At 42.2% G+C, this 27,608-nt stretch overlaps 1 protein-coding gene across 2 annotated transcripts in view; it reads right to left on the bottom strand.

The window, feature by feature from the left end:
* Positions 1 to 12,555: 12,555 nt before the first annotated feature.
* Positions 12,556 to 27,608, bottom strand: part of LOC143815980 (uncharacterized) — a 41,776-nt gene continuing 26,723 nt past the window's right edge. For both annotated transcript variants that reach the window (XM_077295833.1, XM_077295834.1), the window contains exons 10-15: positions 25,298 to 25,383; positions 24,656 to 24,792; positions 19,567 to 19,656; positions 14,051 to 14,259; positions 13,764 to 13,967; positions 12,556 to 13,022 (exon numbers count right to left, since the gene is read on the bottom strand). In XM_077295833.1, the coding sequence (XP_077151948.1) occupies positions 12,735 to 13,022; positions 13,764 to 13,967; positions 14,051 to 14,259; positions 19,567 to 19,656; positions 24,656 to 24,792; positions 25,298 to 25,383 (1,014 nt within the window). In that variant the 3' untranslated portion in view covers positions 12,556 to 12,734. The remainder of the gene's footprint in view (positions 13,023 to 13,763; positions 13,968 to 14,050; positions 14,260 to 19,566; positions 19,657 to 24,655; positions 24,793 to 25,297; positions 25,384 to 27,608) is intronic.

Raw genomic sequence — 27,608 nt, 5'->3', positions numbered from 1 at the left:
GGAACGTGCCTACGTTGGTTCTAGACGTCTCGCGCCAGCCGGAGAACTAACTAACCCTAGAAGGGAAAAGATAGACCTTTCTTGCCTCCAGAGAAAAGACCCCAAAAGTTGGATACAAGCCCCCAACAAATAATAACGGTGAGGTAAGAAGAAAAGACAAACGTAAGAATGAACTAGGTATTTAGCAAAGAGAGGCCCACTGACTAATAGCAGAATATAGTAAGATGACTTATATGGTCAGCAAAAACCCTATCAAAATTTCCACGCTGGATATTCAAGAACCCCCGAACCGTCTAACGGCCCGGGGGGAGAATACCAGCCCCCTAGAGCTTCCAGCAAAATCAGGAATCACATTTAGTACAAGCTGGACAAAAAATAAGAGCAATGCAAATAACCAAAAAACAAGGAAGCAGGACTTAGCTTAATTTTGCAAGAACCAGGACCAGCAGACAGGAGCAAACAGAAAGGACTGATTACAACGATGCCAGGCACCAGACTCAGAATTCAGGAAGTTCATATAGCAACACCCCTGGACTAACGACCCAGGTGGGTGCCAAACTGAGGAAAGACAATCCCAGAGTCATATCACTAGTGACCACAAGAGGGAGCCAAAAAAGTCTAATTCACAACACCGTGCTATTTGGCGGCCCAGTTAAAGAATACAACTCTTGTAAATTATCTTTTGCCATTGCAAACCCCTGTTTGCACCTTCCTCATCCACTTCATTCCTTGCCTTCCAATAAATTCACCCTTTGTTGTTGCCACCTCCTCTTGTGTACAGTAGTCTCCCTGCACCGTGGTGGTCCCCCGGCCATCGCTTCACTCAGGTCAGGAGAGGTGCCAGCCAGTCCATGCAGTGCGATGCGATTATCGAACGAGAAATGCGGCAGTGTTTCTCTGCCCTTATATAGATGTTGTGTGCACAGACTCAGTGTGTGACTTCAGTAAGGGGCGCGACCACGAAAAGTGCCTAGGGCAGCATGAAGGCCAAATAGGGCCCTGGGTAGACTCCTCTCTCCTGGTGTTGAGGCACTGGGAACAACAGTGGGAGGGTGTGTTAAAATAGTTGGATTTATGCAGATTAAAAACGCATGGATTGCAGCTAGAACAAGCAGCAGAACTGTTGTTTTTAAGGCGTCCAGTGTAGGAAGCTTGCAGCAAACTCCATTTAGCAGTTTTACATTATTGCCATCCCCATGTACATTTACCCATAATGACTCTACATTGCTGTAACTCCCCCCCAATGTCTTCACTGAACACAGGTTTTAATTAGACATGAGCGAATATTGTACCCGTCCACCTTTTTATATCTTTCCGGTCCTTTCTAAATGTAGTGTGACTCTCAGCGTTTGTTACCCAGTCATGGCTCTCATCATGCCAGGTTTCGGTAATGTCCACCATATTGTATTCTGTGACCGTCTTAAGAATCTCCACTTCTTTCATTTTGTTTGCTAGACTACTTGCATTTGCCAGCAGCCATTTAATATTATTAGCACATTTGTTACTCCTACTCAGCTCCCTGCTTGCCTTGCATATCCCAGCCCCCCCTTTCTGTCAACTCTATCTATCCCCTTATTAGCACACCTACCCTCCCTCCCCCATATCCTAGTTTACAAGCTCCTCCATCCTTCTTACCATTTTCCCCAAGTACAGCTGCACCCTCCCCCTTGACATGCAGCCCGTCTCTACAGGGCTTCACCATTTTTAAGCCACTTATTTATCTTCCTAAGCTCCCGCTGCCGTTCTAGTAATACTCATGGCACTGGCAGTATTTCTGAAAACACCATTGGGAAGGTCCTGGCCTTCAGCTTCTCTCCTAGTTCCCTGTAATCATTCTTAAGGATCTTCCACCTCCCTCTAACTTTGTCATTGGTACCAATGTGTACCATGATCGCTAGGCTTTCCCCAGCCCCACCCAGCAATCTGTCTATCTGATCCGCAATATGTTGAACCCGAGCACCCAGCAGACAACACACTGTTTGGCATTCCCGGTCTCGGCGGCAGATGACCTTGTCTGTCCGCCTAATCATAGAGTCCCCTACCACCAACAACTGTCTGGCCTTTGCTGTACTCATATTTCCCTCTTTCCTACAGCAGTTGTATTTCTGGTTGCTAGGAGCAAGGTACTGCTGCAATGATCCCAGTCCTGGGCTTGCATCCCTAATATCAGCCAAACAGGCGCATTCACTAGTTTGTGCCAGATCAGGGCTGGGCTCCTTGGCACTTTTCCCCTACCCCTTCTTGTAACATTTACCCAGCTACGTACTTTGTCCTGATCTTCCCCACCTCCATCCTCCTTCATATCACTGGCCCCAGCCAACGCAAGCTCAGTGAGCTCTAAACTCTTCTCCAGGCTTGCAATGCTGCTGAGTGTTGAAAGTTGCACATTTAGATCCAGTACCTAGGCTTCCAAACATGTAACTCGCTGGCATCAAGTGCAGACATATTCACCCTCAAACAGCTGTTCAAAGCATGCAAACATCTCATAAGATGCACACCTGGTAGCATTGTACATGGAACACATATTCATTGGGGATACAAGATAAAAGCAGAAAAAAACAAAACAATGAAAGCTAGTAAGGAAAACACCAAACTATGCTCTTGTTAACCCCTTCATGACCCAGCCTATTTTGGCCTTAATGACCTTGCCGTTTTTTGCAATTCTGACCAGTGTCCCTTTATGAGGTAATAACTCAGGAACGCTTCAACGGATCCTAGCGATTCTGAGACTGTTTTTTCGTGACATATTGGGCTTTATGTTAGTGGTAAATTTAGGTCGATAATTTCTGAGTTTATTTGTGAAAAAAACGGAAATTTGGCAAAAATTTTGAAAATTTCGCAATTTTCACATTTTTAATTTTTATTCTGTTAAACCAGAGAGTTATGTGATACAAAATAGTTAATAAATAACATTTCCCACATGTCTACTTTACATCAGCACAATTTTGGAAACACATTTTTTTTTGCTAGGAAGTTATAAGGGTTAAAATTTGACCAGTGATTTCTCATTTTTACAACAAAATTTACAAAACCATTTTTTTTTTAGGGACCACATCACATTTGAAGTCAGTTTGAGGGTTCTATATGGCTGAAAATACCCAAAAGTGACACCATTCTAAAAACTGCACCCCTCAAGGTGCTCAAAACCACATTCAAGAAGTTTATTAACCCTTCAGGTGTTTCACAGCAGCAGAAGCAACATGGAAGTAAAAAATGAACATTTAACTTTTTAGTCACAAAAATGATCTTTTAGCAAAATTTTTTTTATTTTCCCAAGGGTAAAAGGAGAAACTGGACCACGAACGTTGTTGTCCAATTTGTCCTGAGTACGATGATACCTCATATGTGGGGGTAAACCACTGTTTGGGCGCACGGCAGGGCTCGGAAGGGAAGGAGCGCCATTTGACTTTTTCAATGAAAAATTGGCTCCAATCTTTAGCGGACACCATGTCGCGTTTGGAGAGCCCCCGTGTGCCTAAACATTGGAGCTCCCCCACAAGTGACCCCATTTTGGAAACTAGACCCCCCAAGGAACGTATCTAGAAGCATAGTGAGCACTTTAAACCCCCAGGTGCTTCACAAATTGATCCGTAAAAATGAAACAGTACTTTTTTTTTTTCACAAAAAAATTATTTTAGCCTGTTTTTTCATTTTCACATGGGCAACAGGATAAAATGGATCCTAAAATTTGTTGGACAATTTCTCCTGAGTACACCGATACCTCACATGTGGGGGTAAACCACTGTTTGGGCACATGGTAAGGCTCGGAAGGGAAGGAGCGCCATTTGACTTTTTGAATGAAAAATTATCTCCATCGCTAGCAGACACCATGTCACGTTTGGAGAGCCCCTGTGTGCCTAAACATTGGAGCTCCCCCACAAGTGACCCCATTTTGGAAACTAGACCCCCCAAGGAACGTATCTAGAAGCATAGTGAGCACTTTAAAACCCCAGGTGCTTCACAAATTGATCTGTAAAAATGAAAAAGTACTTTTTTTTCACACAATTTCTTTTAGCCTCAATTTTTTCATTTTCACATGGGCAACAGGATAAAATGGATCCTAAAATTTGTTGGGCAATTTCTACTGAGTACGCCGATACCTCATATGTGGGGGTAAACCACTGTTTGGGTGCACGGCAAGGCTCGGAAGGGGAGGCGTGCCATTTGACTTTTTGAATGGAAAATTAGCTCCAATCGTTAGCGGACACCATGTCGCGTTTGGAGAGCCCCTGTGTGCCTAAACATTGGAGCTCCCCTACAAGTGACCCCATTTTGGAAACTAGACCCCCCAAGGAACTTATCTAGATGCATAGTGAGCACTTATAACCCCCAGGTGCTTCACAGAAGTTTATAACGCAGAGCCGTCAAAATAAAAAATAATTTTTCTTTCCTCAAAAATGATTTTTAGCCCAGAATTTTTTATTTTTCCAAGGGTAATAGGAGAAATTGGACCCCAAACGTTGTTGTCCAGTTTGTCCTGAGTACGATGATACCCCATATGTGGGGGTAAACCACTGTTTGGGCGCACCGCAGGGCTCGGAAGGGAAGGCACACCATTTGGCTTTTTGAATGGAAAATTAGCTCCAATCATTAGCGGACACCATGTCGCGTTTGGAGAGCCCCTGTGTGCCTAAACATTGGAGCTCCCACACAAGTGACCCCATTTTGGAAACTAGACCCCCCAAGGAACTTATCTAGAAGCATAGTGAGCACTTTGAACCCCCAAGTGCTTCACAGAAGTTTATAACGCAGAGCCATGAAAATAAAAAATAATTTTTCTTTTCTCAAAAATGATTTTTTAGCCCACAATTTTTTATTTTCCCAAGGGTAACAGGAGAAATTGGACCCCAAACGTGGTTGTGCAGTTTCTCCTGAGTACGCCGATACCCCATATGTGGGGGTAAACCACTGTTTTGGCACACGTCGGGGTTTGGAAGGGAAGTAGTGACGTTTTGAAATGCAGACTTTGATGGAATGCTCTGCGGGCGTCAGGTTGTGTTTGCAGAGCCCCTGATGTGCCTAAACAGTAGGAACTCCCCACAAGTGACTCCATTTTGGAAACTAGACCCCCAAGGGAACTTATCTAGATGTGTGGTGAGCACTTTGAACCCCCAAGTGCTTCACAGAAGTTTATAACGCAGAGCCGTGAAAATAATAAATGTGTTTCCTTTCCTCAAAAATATTTTTTTAGCCCAGAATTTTTTATTTTTTCAAGGGTAACAGGAGAAATTTGACCCCAAAAGTTGTTGTCCAGTTTCTCCTGAGTACGCTGATACCCCATATGTGGGGGTAAACCACTGTTTGGGCACATGCCGGGGCTCGGAAGGGAAGTAGTGACGTTTTGGAATGCAGACTTTGATGGAATGGTCTGCGGGCATCATGTTACGTTTGCAGAGCCCCTGATATGCCTAAACAGTAGAAACCCCCCACAAGTGACCCCATTTTGGAAACTAGACCCCCCAAGGAACTTATCTAGATGTGTGGTGAGCACGTTCAACCCCCAAGAGCTTCACAGAAGTTTACAACGCAGGGCCGTGAAAATAAAAAATCATTTTTCTTTCCTCAAAAAAGATGTTTTAGCAAGCAATTTTTTATTTTCACAAGGGTAACAGGAGAAATTGGGCCCCAATATTTGTTGCCCAGTTTGCTGTGAGTGTGCTGGTACCCCATATGTAAGGGTAAACCACTGTTTGGGCACAAGTCAGGGCTCGGAAGGGAAGTAGTGACATTTGAAATGCAGACTTTGATGGAATGGTCTGCGGGCATCACGTTGCATTTGCAGAGCCCCTGATGTGCCTAAATAGTAGAAACACCCCACAAGTGACCCCATTTTGGAAACTAGACCCCCGAAGGAACTCATCTAGATGTGTGGTGAGCACTTTGAACCCCCAAGTGCTTCACAGAAGTTTATAATGCAGAGCCGTGAAAATAAAAAATAATTGTTCTTTCCTCAAAAATTATGTTTTAGCAAGTAATTTTTTATTTTTGCAAGGGTAACAGGAAAAATTGGACCCCAACAGTTGTTGCCCAGTTTGTCCTGAGTATGCTGGTACCCCAAATGTGGGGGTACACCACTGTTTGGGCGCACGTCGGGGCTTGGAAGGGAGGGAGCACCATTTGACTTTTTGAACGCAAGATTGGCTGGAATCAATGGTGGCGCCATGTTGCGTTTGGAGACCCCTGATGTGCCTAAACAGTGGAAACCCCTCAATTATAACTTCAACACTAACCCCAACACACCCCTAATCCTAATCCCAACTGTAGCCATAACCCTAATCACAACCCTAACCCCAACACAACCCTAACCACAACCCTAACCCCAACACACCCGTAACCCTAATCCCAACCCTAACCCTAATCCCAACCCTAACCACAACTGTAACCCCAACACACCCCTAACCCTATCCGTAACCCTAACCACAAGCCTAATCTTAACCCTATTTCCAACCCTAGCCCTAATTCCAACCCTAACCCTAAGGCTATGTGCCCACGTTGCGGATTCGTGTGAGATTTTTCCGCACGATTTTTGAAAAATCTGCAGGTAAAAGGTACTGCGTTTTACCTGCGGATTTACAGCAGATTTCCAGTGTTTTTTTGTGCGGATTTCACCTGCGGATTCCTATTGAGGAACAGGTGTAAAACGCTGCGGAATCCTCACAAAGAATTGACATGCTGCGGAAAATACAACGCAGCGTTTCTGCACGGAATTTTCCGCACCATGGGCACAGCGGATTTGGTTTTCCACAGGTGTACATGGTACTGTAAACCTGATGGAAAACTGCTACGAATTCGCAGCGGCCAATCCGCTGCGGATCCGCGGCCAATCGGCTGCGGATCCGCGGCCAAATCCGCACTGTGTGCACATGCCATAACCCTAACCCTACCCCTAACCCTAACCCTACCCCTAACCCTAGTTCTAACCCTAGTTCTAACCCTAACCCTAGTGGAAAAAGAAAAAAAAAATATTTTCTTTATTTTATTATTGTCCCTACCTATGGGGGTGATAAAGGGGGGGGGGGTTATTTATTATTTTTTTATTTTGATCGCTGTGATAGAACCTACCACAGCGATCAAAATGTACTTTGTAATGAATCTGCCTGCCGGCAGATTCGGCGGGCGCACTGCGCATGCGCCCGCCATTTTGGAAGATGGCGGCGCCCAGGGAGAAGACGGACCGACTTCGGGAGTCTCGGTAAGTATGAGGGGGTGGTGGGGGGGTGTATCGGAGCACAGGGGGGGGATCGGAGGACGGGGGGAGCGGACAGGGGGACGGAGGGGGGTACCGGACAGAACGGAGGACTGGGGAGGAGATCGGGGCGGTGGGGGGGGCAGAACATGATTTCCAGCCATGGCAGATGCTATTGCAGCATCGGCCATGGCTGGATTGCAATATTTCACCATTTTCATAGGTGAAATATTGCAAATTGCTCTGATTGGCTGTTGAAAGTGCAACAGCCAATCAGAGCGATCGTAGCCACGTGGGGGCAAAGCCACCCCCCTGGGCTGAAGTACAACTCCCCCTCTCCCTGCAGATCGGGTGAAATAGGAGTTAACCCTTTCACCCGATCTGCAGGGACGCGATCATTCCATGACGCCACATAGGCGTCATGGGTCGGATTGGCACCGACTTTCATGACGCCTACGTGGCGTCAAAGGTCGGGAAGGGGTTAAACAATGATATTGCGTTTAACCCCTTAGTAACAGCCAATTTTGTACTTAATGACCAAGCCAATTTTTACAATACTGACCACTGTCACTTTATGAGGTTATAGCTCTGGAACACTTCAACGGATTCTACTGATTCTGAGTTGTTTCGTGACATATTGTACTTCATGTTAGTGGTAAAATTTCTTTGATATGACTTGCATTTAACCCCCTTCATGACCCAGCCTATTTTGACCTTAATGACCTGGCCGTTTTTTGCAATTCTGACCAGTGTCCCTTTATGAGGTAATAACTCAGGAACGCTTCAACGGATCCTGGTGGTTTTGAGAATGTTTTTTCATGACATTTCGGGCTTCATGTTAGTGGTAAATTTAGGTCGATACATTTTGCGTTTATTTGTGAAAAAAATGGAAATTTGGCTAAAATTTTGCAATTTTCAAATTTTGAATTTTTATTCTGTTAAACCAGACAGTTATGTGACACAAAATAGTTAATAAATAAATAAAATTACCCACATGTCTACTTTACATCAGCACAATTTTGGAAACAAAATTTTTTTTTGCTAGGAAGTTATAAGGGTTAAAATGTGACCAGCGATTTCTCATTTTTACAACGAAATTTACAAAACCATTTTTTTTTTAGGGACCACCTCACATTTTAAGTCAGTTTGAGGGGTCTATATGGCTGAAAATACCCAAAAGTGACACCATTCTCAAGGTGCTCAAAACCACATTAAAGCAGTTTATTAACCCTTCAGGTGCTTCACAGCAGCAGAAGCAACATGGAAGGAAAAAATTAACATTTAACTTTTTAGTCACAAAAATGATCTTTTAGCAACTATTTTTTTATTTTCCCAAGGGTAAAAGGAGAAACTGGACCCCAAAAGTTATAGTACAATTTGTCCTGAGTACGCCGATACCCCATATGTGGGGGGAACCCCTGTTTGGGCGCACGACAGTGCTCGGAAGGGAAGGAGCACCATTTGACATGCTGCGGAAAATACAAAGCAGCGGTATTTTCCGCATCATGGGCACAGCGGATTTGGTTTTCCATAGGTTTACATGGTACTGTAAACCTGATGGAAAACTGCTACGAATCCGCAGCGGCCAATCCGCTGCGGATCCGCAGCCAAATCCGCACCGTGTGCACATAGTCTAATTCTAACCCTAACCCTAATTCTAACCCTAACCGTAGCCCTAACCCTAGTGGAAAAATAAAACTAAATATATATTTCTTTATTTTATTATTGTCCCTACTTATGGTGGTGATAAAGGGGGGGTTCATTTACTATATTTTTAATTTTGATCACTGTGACAGGTTTTATCACAGTGATCAAAATGTACCTGGAATGAATCTGCCAGCTGGCAGATTCGGCGGTCGCACTGCGCATGCGCCCGTCATTTTGGAAGATGGCGGCGCCCATGGAGAAGACGGACAGACACTGGGAGGGACACTGGAGCTCGGTAAGTATGGGGGGTGGGATCGGAGCACAGGGGGAGCAGACAGGAGAACGGGGGGGGCGGACAGGAGGATGGAGGGGAGTGGAGCACATTACAGGACAGAGGACAGGGGAGGAGATCGGTGGCGGTGGCAGATCAGCGTTTCCAGCCATGGCCGATGATATTGCAGCATCGGCCATGGCTGGACTGTAATAATTCACGTTTCATAGGTGAAATATTACAAATTGCTCTGATTGGCTGTTGAAAGTGAAACAGCCAATCAGAGCGATCGCAGCCACGGGGCTGAAGTACCACTCAGTCTGTCCCTGTAGGTTGGGTGAAATTAGAGTTAACCCTATCACCCGACCTGCAGGGACGCGATCATTCTGTGACACAACATATACGTCACAGGTGGGATTGGCACCGACTTTCATGACGCATACGCTGTGTCACAGGTCGGGAAGGGTTTAATTATGTAAAAAAAATGGAAATTTGGCAAAAAATTTGAACATTTTGCAATTTTCAAACTTTAAATTTTTGTGCCCTTAAATCAGAGAGTCGTGTTTCACAAAATACTTAATAAATAACATTTCCCACATGTCAACTTTACATCATCACAATTTTGAAAACAATTTTTTTTTGTTAGGATGTTATAAGGGATAAAAGTTGACCAGCATTTTCTCATTTTTTTAACAAAATTTACAAAACCATTTTCTTAGGGACCACATCACATTTTAAGTGAGTTTGGGGGGCCTGTATGACAGAAAATACCCAAAAGTGACACCATTCTAAAAACTGCACCCCTCAAGGTGTTCAAAACAACACTCAAGAAGTTTATTAATCCTTCCGGTGCTTCACGAGAACTAAAGCAATGTGGAAGGAAAAAATGAACATTTTAAAAAAAATATTTTCACAAAAAAATTACTTTAGATCCAAACTTTATTTTCACAAGGGTAACAGGAGAAAATGGACTACAAAATTTGTGGTGCAATTTCTCCTGAATACACCATTACCCCGTATGTGGGGGAAAGCCACAGGGTCTATCACAGTGATCAAAATGAACCAATAGGAAAAATCACCTATTGCACTGTGCATGTGCTCGCCATTTTCTTCCTGGAAGAAGATGCCAATGGCCAGGGGACAGAGCCGGAGGGTCCAGGGACACAGGAGGTACTAGGGGAGGGCTCGGGGGGACCCCACTTCTCTCTCTCCTCTGGTATGCTAAATCATATTAGAGAAGAGAGAAATAAATGGGAAATCAGACTTTTTTTTTGTGTTGTGAATAACGGCGATCGCAACACTGGGGACGGTAAAATCCAACCCGAATCATGTTCTCCAGGATCTCAGCTACCTCCTGTAGCCAAGACCCTGGCCTGGAGATTTGCTGCGAGGCACTATACCCTTATTTCTCAGTGCCGTTAAAAAGCTCCACTGAGGAATTAGTACCATTAACTGCTGCCGTTAAGAGGTGTATTGGTGGTCATTAAGGGGTTAAGTATGGACTTATCTGCAGCCCCTGACTTAAGGACAGCCCTCTCTCTGCTCACAAGCCCTTGCTTAGCTATGTGGAACTTATAGTCCACCCAACAGCATAGATAAGTGTTTTTGCTAGAAGGTACTCAAAGGTATAGTAATTATATTAATACATTGTGAATATTATGCCTTACAATGAGAAACTTATATTTAGTATAAACACACGAACAAAAAATGGCTTGTTGAAAACAGGTAATATTATACAAGTGGGACCCATGCAGACTACTTAGGAACCTACAGCTCAGCAAATAACAGTTAAGGTCCCAAATATCATCTGCAATTCCCGTGAAAATGCTTCTCAGGCGCCCCACAAACCTTTTGTAGATTCATCCATGACATATCGGCAGACATGACCAAGCTAGCAGATCACCTACCTGGAGAGAAAAAAAAGTCTTTTTTTCTGTACACGATACAGTCGTAAATCTACGAGAAAATCTACACCAAAATCTGTATGATTTGGAGCACTTTTGCTATAGGAGTCACTGCCGGACTTCTCTGGTGGTGGCTTATTTCAGGTCACAGAAAAGTATTGTCAGTCGATGTCAGAGCTTGGCTGACGTTCGGCTAATGTGTATGGGGGGGTGTTTAGTCTGAATTTGTTGCAGAAATTGTTAAGAACAAAAATATTGTGTGAACTTACTCTAATACTATATTAGTTCAATAAAATCTGTTATTTTTTTTAGGATATTACATAGTTGGATTGTAGCTTTAGTTCATTTTATTATTTACATTTATCTTGAACAAGAGCTGATCTGCAGGGACTTATGGTGTTTCGGCTCCGTATACTGTTCAAATCTGGTCAACTCTGGAGCTGATCACTTGGGTTGTGATCTGATATTGATGACCTACCCTAAGAAGAGGTCATCAATAGAGATGAGCAAACCTAAACATAAAAGTTTGGGGTTCGTAACAGATAGTAAGTGTCCAGTGTTAAACTCTCAACAAGGACTTCCCCTGGAAGTCCATTTTAATGTTCTGAGTTCCGGGGAAAATCTGGAGACGAGAACATGAGAATATTTTCCTGCTCCAAAGTTCGGGTCTCCATTGTTTTCACTGGGTTTGGGGTTCAGGTTCAAGTTCAGGTATAGTCCTAGTGCCCAAACCGAACTTTGGACTAAAGTTTGGGTCGGGTACCAGAACCCGAACTTCAATTGGTCTGCTCATTCCTAGTCATCAATATCAAAGCAGTGGTAACACATTTAAAAGTAAGAAAGACACTTTTTATATGCAGGAGATGACTTCTGACACTGCCCGCAGTCTCCTATTTACGGGGGCTGCCATATTTGAGGTGTGTAAGTGTTGTTCTCAGACACTTTAAATACCAGAAAATGGCAGCTCTCAGTGGCTGAAGAAAAAGTTAATAAATAAAAAAGCTAAATGAGTGAATTTAATTTTGTATTAAAAGTAAGTGATTGTGTAATCAAAAATTATTAATGCAAAAATAAAAAATTGCAGCACCTTCCCCGTATAAAGTAACTATTTTTATATAATTTTGTCCAGCCTGGAAAGTTCTGAAACTTTTCAAGTCACTTTATTAGGGCTTTTGCCTACATTCCTGAAAAAATTTCAAATAAGTGGACTTCCAAACCTCTGCTTTTCCGCAGTTTACTTGCCCTCAACTGCACTGATATTTGAACATTTGGAGTACTGATTCTGGCAGTGAAAGGGTCTGCACCATTAGTGTCCTACTTATCAAGACAATCTCCTGCAGCAGGCTTGCTTGTCCCCAGAGCTAGGAAGACACAGTTGCTGACTCTCATCTGTATTCCAAACTTTCCATGCTGGACAATATTATCAAAAATAATTTAAGGTTTGCTCACTCCTTACACTGTTCTTTATCTTGGTGTGTTCATTAACCAGTGCGGTCACAATGCATCTTCTGCATGTTAACGTGACAACATTTTTTTAGCTATAAAAATTTTTCTTATAAAAGGTTTTATAAAGGTTTTATTTATTTTTTTTTACAAAAAATAGAATTAAACAATTTGACAAAATCACCCCCCAAAATGCCTTTTCTATTTCTCAAATAGATTCAACACAATGGAATTAAGTAGTATTTCTTTTAACATATCGCCATCTGGTAGAATAAAGAAGCAATCAGCAGGTATTTAAAGGGCGAGCTTCTCCCTGGACTGTGAAGCTAGCCTGCAAGACATTGGATGGCACTTTTGTGACTTGAAAAGGTTGCTGACCGCCGACATAAAGGCTGAATTTGCCTGGTTCAAGGATCCAGTAATTTGTCCAAACAGCTCGCTGTCGAGGCAAAACTGACACAGAAAACTTAACAGATCCACTCTGCGGAATTGTTACTCGTTGAACACCCACTAACTGCCAGCGGGGAACTGGCACAGATGCATTGGACCAGCTCATGTACACTTGAATTACCTGGGGAAAAGATATAGAAGTTACATCACCCTATGTTCATAGAAGACAATACAAGCAGAAGCCTGTGTAGTGCATCTTTCTGTTTATGTTCCATAGACATGCACATTATTGTGGATAACGTCAACACCATTTCAACTCCCTATAATCGTCAACGTTCTAGAATATTAGTTGTCATCTATGTCTTGGCCTTTAATACTTCCTACTATTTTAGGTCTTATAAGGAATTTGTAAAGGGGTTTTAATATGTATGTCACTGCCCCTCTGCTGTTCCTGTTGCCTTTATCTTCCCCCGGTTTAAAAGTCATGCCAGCACTGTCCTAGCCATGGGTAGCAGAAGGGTCATGGCAGAGCCAAGGACCCTACCCACAATCGTGCCCCAATGCACAAATCTATGATTAGAAGAGAATTTCAAACCCTGATTACACAAGAACCACAAAACTGATTTCTTCACCCCATGTATTGTTTTAATCAGTATCACAGGGCCAATATGGCTATGAGAGTACTTTACACAAATCTGAACACTTTGGGACAGTGTGAATTCAGTTCCCGTACCGTGCTCTCATGGCTGTGACAATTCTGTGCAGTCAGACTGTCTGTTTCACTCAGTAGCTGTTCATAATGCTTTTCACTATATTTTTTATCTATGTGTTACAAGATATGCACATTGTGCTAAACCTTTTGCTCCTGATTATATAAATCTATGTTTTAAGAAATAAATAATGAAGGTTGTTTTATTCTCACCTCATCTCCGGTCCTTAAGCCTGAATTTTTCACCTGTACAGATAAATCAAGGGTTTCACAAAGCTTAAGGATTGGGGTGACCACCAAATCACTGTACTGAAATGTAGTATAGGAAAGCCCATACCCAAATGGGTAAAGAGGGATCTGGTTGCCATAATAGCGGTATGTCCGTCCATACATGGTGTAGTTTTCCATTGCTGGCACCTTAAATAGAGAACAAAAATGTAGACACTTTGATTTTACCTTCTAGTCCTAACACTACTGAAAGGCATCCATTTAATACATACTTGGTCCATCCCTGCTGGCCATGTGGCTGGAAGTCTGCCACCTGGATTGGCTCCTTCTGCTCCAGTTAAGACTTTAGCAATTGCAATCCCCGCAGCTTGGGCAGGGAAGAAACACTCTAAGATAGTGTGGACACCGGTACTGTTCTGGGCCCAGGAAACATCCAGAGGGCCGGCATTAAATAGCAACAAGACAAGTGGACGGCCTGCCGCTGGGAGGTTGAATAAGAGCAATGAATTCACTGACATCTGAATATACACATTAAAACATGGACACGCATCAGATTACACAAGCTACCATGTTGTCTACTAAATTAACCAATGGGGCTCTAATCTATTCATTCCCAATGCCAACCTAATAGCAGCTTCAATATAAAGAAAATGGGAACACCAAAAAGATTCAGCAGGATTTAGTGATGGAACAGATAATAAAAGATGAAAACTCCACTGCCAATCACATAGTCGACTGTTCAGCTATGTCTTAACTTAATGCAGCCAAATCCCTTAAAGAAGCTTTATGTTCTTTATTAAATCTCAGTATACATTATAATGATAAAGTATAAGACAATGGCTACATAAACTGGTTTATTTGGATGTTTGTCTGTATAATGGCTCGTTCAGATGAGCAAATCCTATGGCATGTAAAAGTTTGGGCACCCCTGGTCAGAATAACTGTTACTGTGAACAGTAAAGCAAGTTAAAGATGAAATGATCTCTAAAAGGCCTAAAGTTAAATGACACATTTCCTTTGTATTTTAGGTAACAAAAAAAATAAATATATATACATTTTCATCTTTTACATTTTAAAAATTACAAAAAGGAAAATGGGCTGATGCAAAAGTTTGGTTAGTACCCAGTAGCACCCGCTTTTGCAAGTATCACAGCTTGTAACCGCTTTTTGTAGCCAGACAAGAGTCTTTCAATTCTTGTATGAGGGATTTTCACCCATTCTTCCTTAGAAAATTATTCCAGTTCTGTGAGATTCCTGGGTTGTCTTGCATGCACCGCTATTTTGAGGTCTAGCCAAAGATTTTCTATGATGTTCAGATCAGGGGACTGTGAGGACCATTGTAAAACCTTCATCTTGCCCCTTTTGAGGTAGTGTAGTGTGGATTTTGCCATGTATTTAGGATCATTATCCATTTTTTCTACAGATGTTGTTGTGTTTGCATCAAGAATTTGTTGAAATTTCATTGAGTCCATTCTTCCCTCTACCCGTGAAATGTTCCCCGTGCCACTGGCTGCAACACAACCCCAGAGCATGATTGATCCAATTGATTAATTGTTTGCAAGACTTTTTTTCCTTTTTTCAGCTTCTTAGAAGAACTAATGGCTGCAGTTTTTTGGTTAACCCCTTTCTGACCTCGGACGGGAGAGTACGTCTGAGGTCAGATCCCCTGCTTTGATGTGGGCTCCAGAGGTGAGCCCGCATCAAAGTCGGGACATGTCAGCTGTTTTGAACAGCTGCCATGTGCCGCAATAGCGGCGCGTGGAATCGCCATTCACCCACCACTATTAACTAGTTAAATGCCGCTGTCAAACACTGACAGCGGCATTTAACTACCGCTTCCGGCCATCGGGCCGGAAATGAGCACATCGCTGACCCCCGTCACGTGATCGGGGGTCAGTGATGCGTCGGCATGACAACCAGAGGTCTATTGAAGACCTCTATGGTTGTTGATGCCGGATTGCTGTGAGCGCCACCCTGTGGTCGGCGCTCATAGCAATGCAGTAATTCTCCTACATAGGAGCGATCTATGCATAGCTCCTATGTAGCAGAGGCGATCGAGTTGTGCCAGCTTCTAGCCTCTCATGGAGGATATTGAAGCACGGCAAAAGTTTTAAAAAAGTTTTAAAAAATATTAACAAAATGCAAAAAATATAAAAGTTTAAATCACCCCCCTTTCGCCCCATTCAAAATAAAATGAAAAAAAAAAAAAATTAAACCTACACATATTTGGTATCGCCGCATTCAGAATCGCCCAATCTATCAATAAAAAAAAGGATTAACCTGATCGCTAAATGGCGTAGCGAGAAAAAAATTAGAAACGCCAGAATTACGCTTTTTTGGTTGCTGCGACATTGCATTAAAATGCAGTAACGGGTGATCAAAAGAACGTATCTGTACCAAAATGGCATCATTAAAAACCGTTAGCTCAGCACGCAAAAAATAAGCCCTCACCTTTTTTAGCAAAGTTTGGAATTTTTTTACCACTTTGATAAAAAGAACCTAGACATGTTTGGTGTCTATCAACTCATAATGACCTGGAGAATCATAATAGCGCAAAAAAGCCAAACAAAAAACAAGTGTGGGATTGCACTTTTTTTGCAGTTTCACCGCACTTGGAATTTTTTCCTGTTTTCTAGTACATGACATGCTAAAACCAATGATGTCGTTCGAAAGTAGAACTTGTCCTGCAAAAAGTAAGCCCTCACATGGCCATATTGACGGAAAAATAAAAAAAAGGTTATGGCTCTGGGAAGGAGGGGAGTGAAAAACAAAAAAACAAAAAAAGCTAGGGTCATGAAGGGGTTAAAGGTTAGAAGAGGGTGGGTCTTTATAAAGCTAGGAATCTTTCATCACCTGATCTTTCCTAAGGATGATAGTGAACAAGCCATAACCCTAACAGGCTAATTAAGGTATGAAACATTCTTCAAAGTTATCTGAGCACACTAATCTCAAAGGGTGCCCAAGCTTTTCCATCGGCCCATTTTCCTTTTTGTAAAGTTTAAAATGCAAAAAAATGAAAATGTACTTTTTTTTGTCTAAAATACATAGGAAATGTAATCTTTAACTTTAGGCCTCTTAGAGATCATTTCATCTTACACTTGCGTAAGTATTCACAATAGTAATTTCGACCTGGGGTGCCCAAACTTTTACATGCCACTGTAGGTGTGCTGTCAATGGATAGCACACGACTACCGTAAATGTTATTCAATATAGCTGTTCAGCTAATAGTTTTATGACAGACTGAGTTTCCATGTAGACAAAAAAAAAATAATTGCAGCATGTACTAGTCTTTCTGTCTCTTGGAGACTCGCCTATAGGTGTGGAAAAAAAAATGTGATCCAATACAAAGTACGTATCATACTTACTGCATATTATTTTTAAGAATAGATTGCAAATTATTAACATAGGAAACTGTATTTGATCAAGTACATGTGAGGTCTCGCTCAGACGAGCGCTATACAGATGTGATATATCACAGTGCATCATTGATCGCACACATACCCGTTATAGCTGGTGTTCTAGTGCACTTTTGGCTGATTTTCCACATGGACCATAGGTCTTCGTGGAAAAAAAAAACACAGTATGCACTATTATGGTCATATATTATGGTCATATATATGGCCTAGACTAATGCATATAAACAGTCCCTGCACTCATCTTCTATGTAGACATGCACACAGAGCTAGTTATGGTCGCAATTAGTGAACATGACTCGCCCGAGCTTTATTACAGCTACCTGCACTATAGATATAAAAAAACAGCAATACAGATGATAATACAAATGAAAATTGTTAGTTTTTTCTGGACCCATCCTAACACTAAAAGGTTGTTTTATTACAGACACCATTAGACATGTGACCCCGGAGTGCAGAATAAAATCAAATGAATAAAGATCCTGTGGATCCGTTAAAAATGGTTGAAAAAAGCATATCCAAGTGACGTCAAACAAGATATGGTCAGCAGTGCTAGACTACCCGAGGCCAATTTTACAAAAACTGCCAACCTTCTGGGGATCTTGTGCAATGGTACAAAAAAAATACCAAGAATTGTGTGATTGTGGAGAACATCCAATGAAAGGGGATCCTGTGTACGTAAATAATTCTTTGATGAAAGGGGTTAGAGGAGGATGCGGAGTCCTTCTGACTAAGAGATAAAGCGAGGTGTGGCTGAATACGACACTAGTTAACCAACGGAGTTGAACGGAAAACTCCCGTTCTGTACTACTGATGGGCCATGACAGGATACGAACAGTTTGAGTGCTATTGTTGTGTAAGTGAGACAGAAAGTGAAGACTCCAGTGGTCCAGAAATTGGATCGATGAGCAATGGGAAAACATTTTCTGGACAGATTAATCCAGATGTTTGTTGCACCATGCTGATGGAAGGATCAAAATTTTGACTAAGAAGCATGAATTAATGAACCTTGCTTGTTAAGTGTTAACAGGTCAGACTAGTGGAATTAGAGTATATTGGTGTGGAAAATGTTTTCTTGTTACACACTGGGTCCTCTGATACTTGTGCATGGACATTTGGATAGTAGGACTTAAAAGGAACCTGACAGCTGATACATGCTGCCAAAACCGTAGGCCGCATGTATAAGCAGCTGACTGTTCTCAGCTATGTATGTGTGTCTCAAACACTGCAGCGTTTGTGAGAAAAACATAATTTTAATAATTGACGGGGACCGAGCCGTACGAATAACTAGTATTAACAAGCGTTTGCCTGCGTGCTCGTATAGGCAGAGGCTTGCCAGTTACTGTCAGTGGGTAGAGAGATGCCACCGGCTAGTCAATACCGCGGCTCAGTACCCAGCGGCTATTACAAGTATGTTTTTTTCTGAAACGCCACAGCGTTTCAGAGACAAACCTACATGGCTGTGATCATACCGCCAGTGGCTGACACATGCTGCCCATGGTTTAGGCAGCATATATCATCTGACAGGTTCACTTTAGCTAATCAATTTGGCCAACCAAGTTCTTCTCTTCATGGCAACTGGACATTTTTAGTAGGACAGTGCACCATGCTACAAGAGTTATGTTTAAAGCAGCAGCATGTTTAGACATCCTATAAGACAAAATTCTCGATTATGGTAGAATCAGCTGATAATCAAATGTGCATTGGCGTTTCCTGACTCTCAACAAACAGTAGATGTTAGGGGAGCATAAAGCTATACTAGATGTTGATATGGCTCGATCTGTTGTCCACATGAAAGCTATGTGGTAGTATGGTAGTGACTTATTCTGTGCCTCCATTAAAATAATCAAGCATGCTGAAGTTATTTCACGTTTTACCAGATTTTCTTCCTTTCACCATTTGATGTCTCTGATACAATAGATGACAAAGCTCCTTCTATTTGCTTGTGCTATTGAGTCTGACCATTTCTCACAAGTTGATGCTCCTTCCTTGTATAATAGTGAGGACACCACTGAGAATGCGGAGCCTGTGACAGAACTCCTAGAGAAGAACATCGTGACGATGTAAGTGTAGAGAATTACTGATCTTATAGAGAATCCTCACCCATCCCCTGCAGACTGTTAGCCCTCGTGGGCAGGGTCCTCCCTCCTTATGTACCTGTGTGCCTTGTTTTTTAGTCATGTTTATTGTATTTGTCTATATTTGCCCCCTTTTCATACGTAAAGCGCTATGGAATAAATGGCGCTATAAAAATGTATAATAATAATACATTTACTGTATTCTACTATTTTCTGTATAGAGGCTATTCCACGGTTTCATTCCGTGTGACCTATGCAATGCTAATTTAATAAGTACAAATGTATAGGATGATTTACCTGAAGCAACAGCATCTTTTAGTAATGTAGCCTGGAAACCAGGGAGTAATAGATTCTCTCTGTCATTGCTCTCCATCTCCACAGATGTACCTGAGAGACAAAGAGTGAAGATACTGAAATCATTGTATTGCCACTGTTCCCTTTTTTCCCAGTTCATAAAAAAAAAAAATACTTATCTACTCCAGACATTTCTCGCAAAAAGAAAGAGGTGGTTTAGCAGCAAACTCACTATGTTAAAAAAACTAACTCAACAAGCATATACACATGATAAGAATGAGCACACACTATCATCCTAGTATGACACTGCCCAAAAAGAAAAACAGCAAGGGTACAGTAAGTATAACTGACCTCTGTAATCCTCAAAATAAGTACAGTAGAATTCAGCAATGCAAAGGAGATTAATAAAATATAACTTTTATTGCCATAAAATGTATATAGTCAATAACTCATAGACAACCAAGACAACACATAAAGTGCTAGTGCTTAAAGTAACCAGGGCTCGTAGTAAAAACTGGTTTGATCTCACCAATGTAGTGATTTGTGTCACAGGTTTACAAGACTGGAGCAGGAGAGGAACAACAGTATTTGAAGGAGGGAGGGAGAAGTTACTCTTTTCCTTTAAAACTTTGTGTCATGCCCCTGCATTGCTCCTGGCCTTTCAAGGGCAGTCCCCGAGTATATAACTGCTCACAATTTACCCAATGTGCTTCCTCCTATTTTAGGGGAGTTCATCGGGGAAGGGGGGTTAATAGTGTATGGGAATATAGAAATAGATTGGTACTACTTGCCACTTCAAGAGTCCAGATTAAGCCTGACCAGTTGTGTCAGTGTCCCTACATGCCTCTACATTATTTACTACTATTCATGTAATCCCCCCTCATAAGACAAGAAGGCACTCCCTCCTCTGGGGAGAAAAAAGGATTCAGATCCCATAGGAGGCAAGAATTCTTTATCAAGAGAAATATTAGTGGCACAGCCTATCTCAGGAACTGGTCACAGCAGTAACCAGGACCGCCATCAGGGCAATATTGCCCTTACTGCTGTATGGTGCCTGGGGAGCAGAATTCCGCCCCCCTTGAGCTTCTGCTCACCTAGCCCTAGGGTATGAAAGTGTCATGCACAGGCGCGCTGCCATAGGAGGCACACATCTGGGTGCAGGAAGCCTTCCCGGTGCTGCACGGCCATCAAAACCGAATGGCCATGCAGCTCCAAGGGAGTCCCTTCGCCTCTTCTGTGATGCGCGGGTGATGGCAAATGATGATGAATAGAGAGTGGGAGTAGGAGAGAGAAAAGACATGACAATGAATTGGGGTGGAGGGGGCATGTAAATATAATGAATTGGGGGGAGCAGGAGGTACAGAGTAGGGGGCATTCAGGATGCAGGAGTGTGACTGGTGCTAATTAATTTATGTATTTATTGGGTGAGGAAATTGGCCATTTATAGTTGGGGGGCACAGTGGTAGATTACACGTTTTATATTTTGAATGGTAGGTTGCATAATAACTAATTATATATAAAGGGTGGGTGCATGTTTGTATTCAACTGTGTACTGTAGAAGAAAGGCAAAAAGTGGGGAATGTGATCTGGAAGCAGTACTCTAGATAACTGTATTATTTTATGCAGAGACGAGTCCTGGCTGGAAGAAGTGATGGCGGTCTACGCTGGATGAAGAAGAAAAGCGAAGATGAAGGACTCCAACTAGAGACATCACCGGTGACCCAGTGTGTTACCTGTATACGGACACTAAATACTGCATAATATGCACAGCGCTCCTGTGCATAATGGTACTGATGGTATGTGGTACCCTTCTCCTTGTGGTATAATGCTACCCTTTTATGTGGTATTTTTTGGTCACTAAGTGGTGGTAATACATCGTTGTATTTGTTCCTTGTACAGTTGTGTTCAAAAGTTTACATACCCCAGCAAAATTTTTGCTTTCTTGGTGTTATCATTCATATTCTGTGAAAAAAGGCCAAAACTTTTTCTCCACTCATGGTTAGTGGTTGGGTGAAGCCATTTAATGTTAAACTACTGTGTTTTCTCTTTTTAAATCATAATGACAACCCAAAACATCCAAGTGACCCTGATCAAATGTTTACATACCCTGGTGATTTTGGCCTGATAACATGCACAGAAGTTGACACAAATAGGTTTGAATGGCTACTAAAGGTAACATCCTCATCTGTGACCTGTTTGCTTGTAATCAGTGTGTGTGCATAAAAGCTAAGTGAGTTTCTGAGATCCAGACAGACTCTTGCATCTTTTATCCAGCCACTGACATTTCTGGATTGTGAGTCATGGGGAAAGCAAAAAAATTGTCAACAGATCTATGGGAAAAGGTATTTGTACTGTATAAAACAGGAAAGGGATACAAAAAGATATCCAAGGAATTGAGAATGCCAGTCAGCAGCGTTCAAACTGTGATTAACAAATGGAAAATCAGGGGCTCTGTAAAAACAAAACCACAGTCATCCACAACTGCCAGGAAAATTGTCCAGGATGCAAAAAAAAAAAACCCCATAAATAACATCAGCTGAAATACTGGACTCCCTGAAAACTAGCGGTGTGGCTGTTTCAAGATGCACTATAAGGAGGCACTTGAAGAAAAATGGGCTGCATGGTCGAGTCACCAGAGGAACGTCATTAGTGCACAAATGCCACAAAGTATCTCACCTACAATACGCAAAACAGCATAGCGACAAGCCTAAAAACATCTGGAACAAGGTAATTTGGAGTGATAAGACGAAAATTGGAGGTCAACAAGGCCTAAGGTGAACGAAACACCATTTCTACTCTAAAGCACGGAGGTGGATCACTGATGTTTTGGCTATGTGTGAGCTACAAAGGCACAAGAAACTTGGTCAAAGTTGAAGGAAAGATGAATGCACCACATCATCAGCAAATACTGGAGGCAAATTTGCAATCATCTGCCCGGAAGCTGTGCATGAGACGCACTTGGACGTTCCAACATGACAACAATCCAAAACACAAGGCCAAGTCAACCTGTCATTGGCTACAGCAGAACAAAGTGAAGGTTCTGGAGTGGCCATCTCAGTCTCCTGACCTCAATATCATTGACCAACTCTGGGGAGATCTCAAGCACGCAGTTCATGCTAGACAGCCCAGAAATTTACAGTAACTGGAGGCTTTTTGCCAAGAAGAGTGAGCAGCTTTCCATCTGAGAAAATAAAGAACCTTATCCACAACTACCACAAAAAACTTCAAGCTGTGATTGATGTTAAAGGGGGCAATACATGGTATTAAGAAATGGGGTATGTAAAGTTTGGATCAGGGGCATTTGAATGTTTTGGTTTGTGATTATGATTTAAAAAGAGAAAACACAGTAATTTGACAATAAATGGCTTCACCCAACCACTAACTTTGAGTGGACAAAAAGTTTTGGTGTTATTTCATATTCTGTGAAAAAAGGCCAAGAAAGCAAAAATTTTGCCAGGGTATGTAAACAACTGTATGTGGTATTATTGGTCACTATTTGGTGGTAATATGCGGTCCAGCCATGGTGTGGTGGTTTTTGTTCCATGTATGTGGTATTATTTAGTCACGATGTGGTGGAAATATGTGGTCTGGTCGTGGTGTGACAGTATTTGTTCCTTGTATGTGGTAATATTTGGTCACTATGTGGTAGTAATATGTGGTCCAGTCATGCTGTAAAGTATTTATCCTTGTAGGTGGTATTAATGGTCATTTAAAAAAAATGTATGTGGTTCATTCCCTTAAAGAAAAATAAAGAAAAATATACCTTAATAGTGTAGGATATTTTAAAAAATGTTTACTAGGTTAGAGTAGGGCCCGGCCAAAAGGGTTAATCTTGTTGTGGTGGCAGGCTTAAAAAATCTTTTGGCTGAAACAAAAGCTGATGGCTATGTACATGATATTGTGTTTGATGGGAACTGTAAATCTGTGATTGATGAGGACATGGTGCAGAAGTGGAGTTTTTCCAAGAGTGGGAGGTGGAACTGTGGAAGTGGAGGCTGGAGTGGAGTCTGAGTGGTGTCTCAAGGGGGCCCAGAAATGTTGCCAGTATGGGGCACTTGGGATTATGAGCGTAAAATCTCTTTTAGGGCAGACTGGATCATGCATTATAGTTGTACCAATACCCCATTACATTTATTGTCTTTCACCCCTTGGTTGACCTTGAAGGACATGTGTCTTTTTTTAACATTATTCATATCATGGAATCCGTGCACTCTGTCAGTGGCAGAAGACTGTAATACTGTTGATAGAAATATAATGCAATTTAACAATTATCATAATTTTTAACTAAATGAAGTACCCCAGGTTTTGACAGTAGAAAATAGGAAAAACATATTTCCTACTAATTACTAGATCCCAGGAAGTGTAAAGAAGTGGAGGGTTCAATATAACTAATTTTAATGCACTAGGGTAGATTAGGGAGGTAATAGATGGAATGTGTTTCCCTGCAGCACACATTATGTACACTCTCTGCAGCGTACACATAAACACAACTCGGCTACATGCACAGTACAACCACATTCAGCTCAGCAGCATATGCACACAACTCTGCTACATAAGCACACAGCTCAGTTACACCAACATACACCACTATGCTGCATCAACATACACAGCTCTGCTATACCAACACACATAGCTCTGGTACAATACCACACACACATACATCTCTGCTGCACAATGTGTAAACAATACTACATTTTGAAACTTTTTCCGGGCATGTGACTGATCATATGATCTGAAAGGTCCTTCAGCTACTCAGAACTTGAAGCATCCTTGCAGCTTTAGTGATGTGCAAGTTGTGTGAATGTACCAAGTCCTGATAGCTTTCTCCCCTGCCTGGCACCTATCAGATCAGTGTAGGTTTGCAGGGGTGAGCAGTGGATCAGTGATCAGTAATGATGCTGTGTCAGCATTCTCTTTTTGATCACAGGAAGCTGACTCAGAACTATAAGATGCTCACACTTTTTAGCAAGATTTTTTCTTGCTAAAAAGTGAGTCTCATGGTCAAAAAAAAAAATACAATATACATTTATAGAATTTTTGTAAAGCAAATTATCCTGTATCAAATGTACTTTTTTGTACTGTCTGCACCTACCAGTCCCAAGGCATACAATGGTTACATCAACAGTCTCGACCAATCCTTTAATCTCTTCGGAGGAGTATGTCTTACATTTTGCATCACTGCATCCTGCAGCAAAGCTCACCTCCACTGGAAGCTGTGCAATGCCATCTCTGAGAAGCAGAATGGATAACACTGTTGTTACTGGTTTTAATAACTTCATGAAAGACATAACATGCAGTTGTACTGATATCCTACAAAAATGACTGATTAAAACATATTAGTAATATAGCTGATCAGTAGGAAATGCTGTCACTTATGCTGGACTTTAGCCCAACACGGAGTGTATAGTGCAGTGAATAAGTATTCTCACACTGAATGGTATATGTAGGAACAAAATAATACCTGAACTGATATTACAAGAACAGCATGTTCATTCTAGTGGAAGTCCAAGCTTAACAGTGACTAAATCAAACATAAAAAGGGACACCATAGCAAAGAATATCAGTGGCCGTCATTATAATGCTCAGGACAGAATGGCTCACTGTTTGGTTCATTAATTTTGCCTTTGTACCCTACAATATATATTTCCATTAATATATGAAAACACTGTTACCTAGAATCATGAGATCTAAATTGTTACAACAATCTTTATTTTCAGAATTTTTTTCTTCCTACCTGGGAGTGGAAATATATTGAGGATCAGGATGTGGCTCATAGTCTCCAAACAGCTCATGTGCACTATCAGCGAAAGGGCCAATTACCTGGAGGAATAAGGTTAGGGCTGTCAAGTTTCATGTATAGTGCATGTGCAAGAGAACAGTAAGAGTCCCTAAGGCACCATATGGTGCAGCCATGGACACTCCATGTGACTCTGTACGGCACCATACGGTGCAGCCATGGCCACTCCATGTGACTTTGTATGGCACCATACAGTGTAGCCATGGCCACTCCACGTGACTCTGTATGACACCTTATGGTGCAGCCATGGACACTCCATGTGACTCTGTATGGCACCATATGGTGTAGCCATGGCCACTCCACGTGACTCTGTATGACACCTTATGGTGCAGCCATGGACACTCCATGTGACTCTGTATGGCACCATATGGTGTAGCCATGGCCACTCCACGTGACTCTGTATGACACCATACGGTGCAGCCATGGACACTCCATGTGACTCTGCATGGCACCATACGGTGCAGCCATGGACACTCCAAGTGACTCTATGGCACCATACGGTGCAGCCATGGACACTCCATGTGACTCTGTACAGCACCATACGGTGCAGCCATGGACACTCCATGTGACTCTGTACAGCACCATACGGTGTGGCCATGGACACCCATGTGACTCTGTAAGGCACCATATGGCAAATCTTCATACCTAATCAGACTAACTATCATCTATTTGACATTAGTCAAAATCATGCTTGTTTAAAACTTCTCAGACCCTAGGAATCCAAATCCTCTGTTCACTGAATTACAGGGTTTATCGTAGAATCCACTATTTTTTTCAAATTCCTTGTACTTTAATAACCCCTCTAAAGTAATCAATTTAAGGCTTCAGATACTGGTGAATTTTTTTCTCCAGCTTCTCCATAATTGTGTCTGGGCACAGTGTGAAGTACGGTAGGTGGTCTTTCAGTGTTGACCATATCTACTATATAATTGTCTAAGGGTCACTTCCGTCTTTCTGTCTGTCCTTCTGTCTTTCTGTCTGTCTGTCTGTCACGGAAATCCCAAGTCGCTGATTGGTCGCGGCAAAACAGCCACGACCAATCAGCGACGGGCACAGTCCGGCGGCAAAATGGCCGCTCCTTACTCCCCGCAGTCAGTGCTCGGCGCCTGCTCCATACTCCCCTCCAGTCAGCGCTCACACAGGGTTAATGCCAGCGGTAATGGACCACGTTATGCCGCGGTGTAACGCACTCCGTTAACGCTGCTATTAACCCTGTGTGACCAACTTTTTACAGCATCAATAGTAAAAAGATCTAATGTTAAAAATAATAAAAAAAATAAAAAATAGTTATATACTCACTGTGCTGTTCAGATTATCCTGATAGACTTTCAGCCATACATGGACATTTATGTAATGGTAATATACTCAGTTCTATCATCTATTGTATTTGTTATACTTTGCTGCCATCTACTGGTCATTGCTGTATTACACTGTAATATTTTGTTATGGTACTTTCCCATAATACCTCTCTGTCTATAGCTCCTCCTATCTTTTTCCTTCTCTTACTGTTTTTGTACTCCGTGCCATCTTGGAACACACATGTGCTGCAGAGCTGGAAAAGGGATTCTCTTGTTACCTCCAACCTGGAGCTTCTATTGTCTCTAACCTGGAGCTTCTATTATCTCTAACCTGGAGCTTCTATTATCTCTAACCTGGAGCTTCTATTACAGTTCTAACCTACAGTCCTCACTCCTACCTCATCTTCATTCCTTCATCTTCCCTGACGTCTCATCTCATCAAGGTACTGTAAATAAAGTCTGTTAAATTTATCACTGCATCATCCTTCCGGATCACCACGCGCAGCTGTTAAGAGACTGGGAGCACAGGTTGGCGAGTAACGCTATCCGCCATTGTTTATACAGAGATTCATGATCACATCCCTCAGACACATCTCATCCATGTATATCGGTGGCAGAATACTCACCGTCCGTCGGCCCCTCGGATCAGGAACAAGCCTTTTCCGCTCCTCGCGACGCTCCGGTGACCACTCCATGCATTGCGATCTCGCGAGATGATGACATAGCGGTCTCACGAGACCGCTACGTCATCATCTCGCGAGACCGCAATGCACTCTTGGGACCGGAGCGCGAGAGGAGCATCGGTAAATGCCTTGCTTGGATCCGGGGTGAGTATAGAACTATTTTTTATTTTAATTCTTTTTTTTAACAGGTGTATGATGCCCACATTGCTATATACTACGTGGGCTGTGCAATATACTACATGGGCTCTGCAATAAACGTGGGCAGTG

This window comes from Ranitomeya variabilis, chromosome 3 (assembly GCF_051348905.1).
Source record: "Ranitomeya variabilis isolate aRanVar5 chromosome 3, aRanVar5.hap1, whole genome shotgun sequence".
Classification (NCBI taxonomy): domain Eukaryota; kingdom Metazoa; phylum Chordata; class Amphibia; order Anura; family Dendrobatidae; genus Ranitomeya; species Ranitomeya variabilis.
Note: the sequence above shows the minus strand (reverse complement) of the source record. Positions and strands in the feature narration are given on the sequence as shown.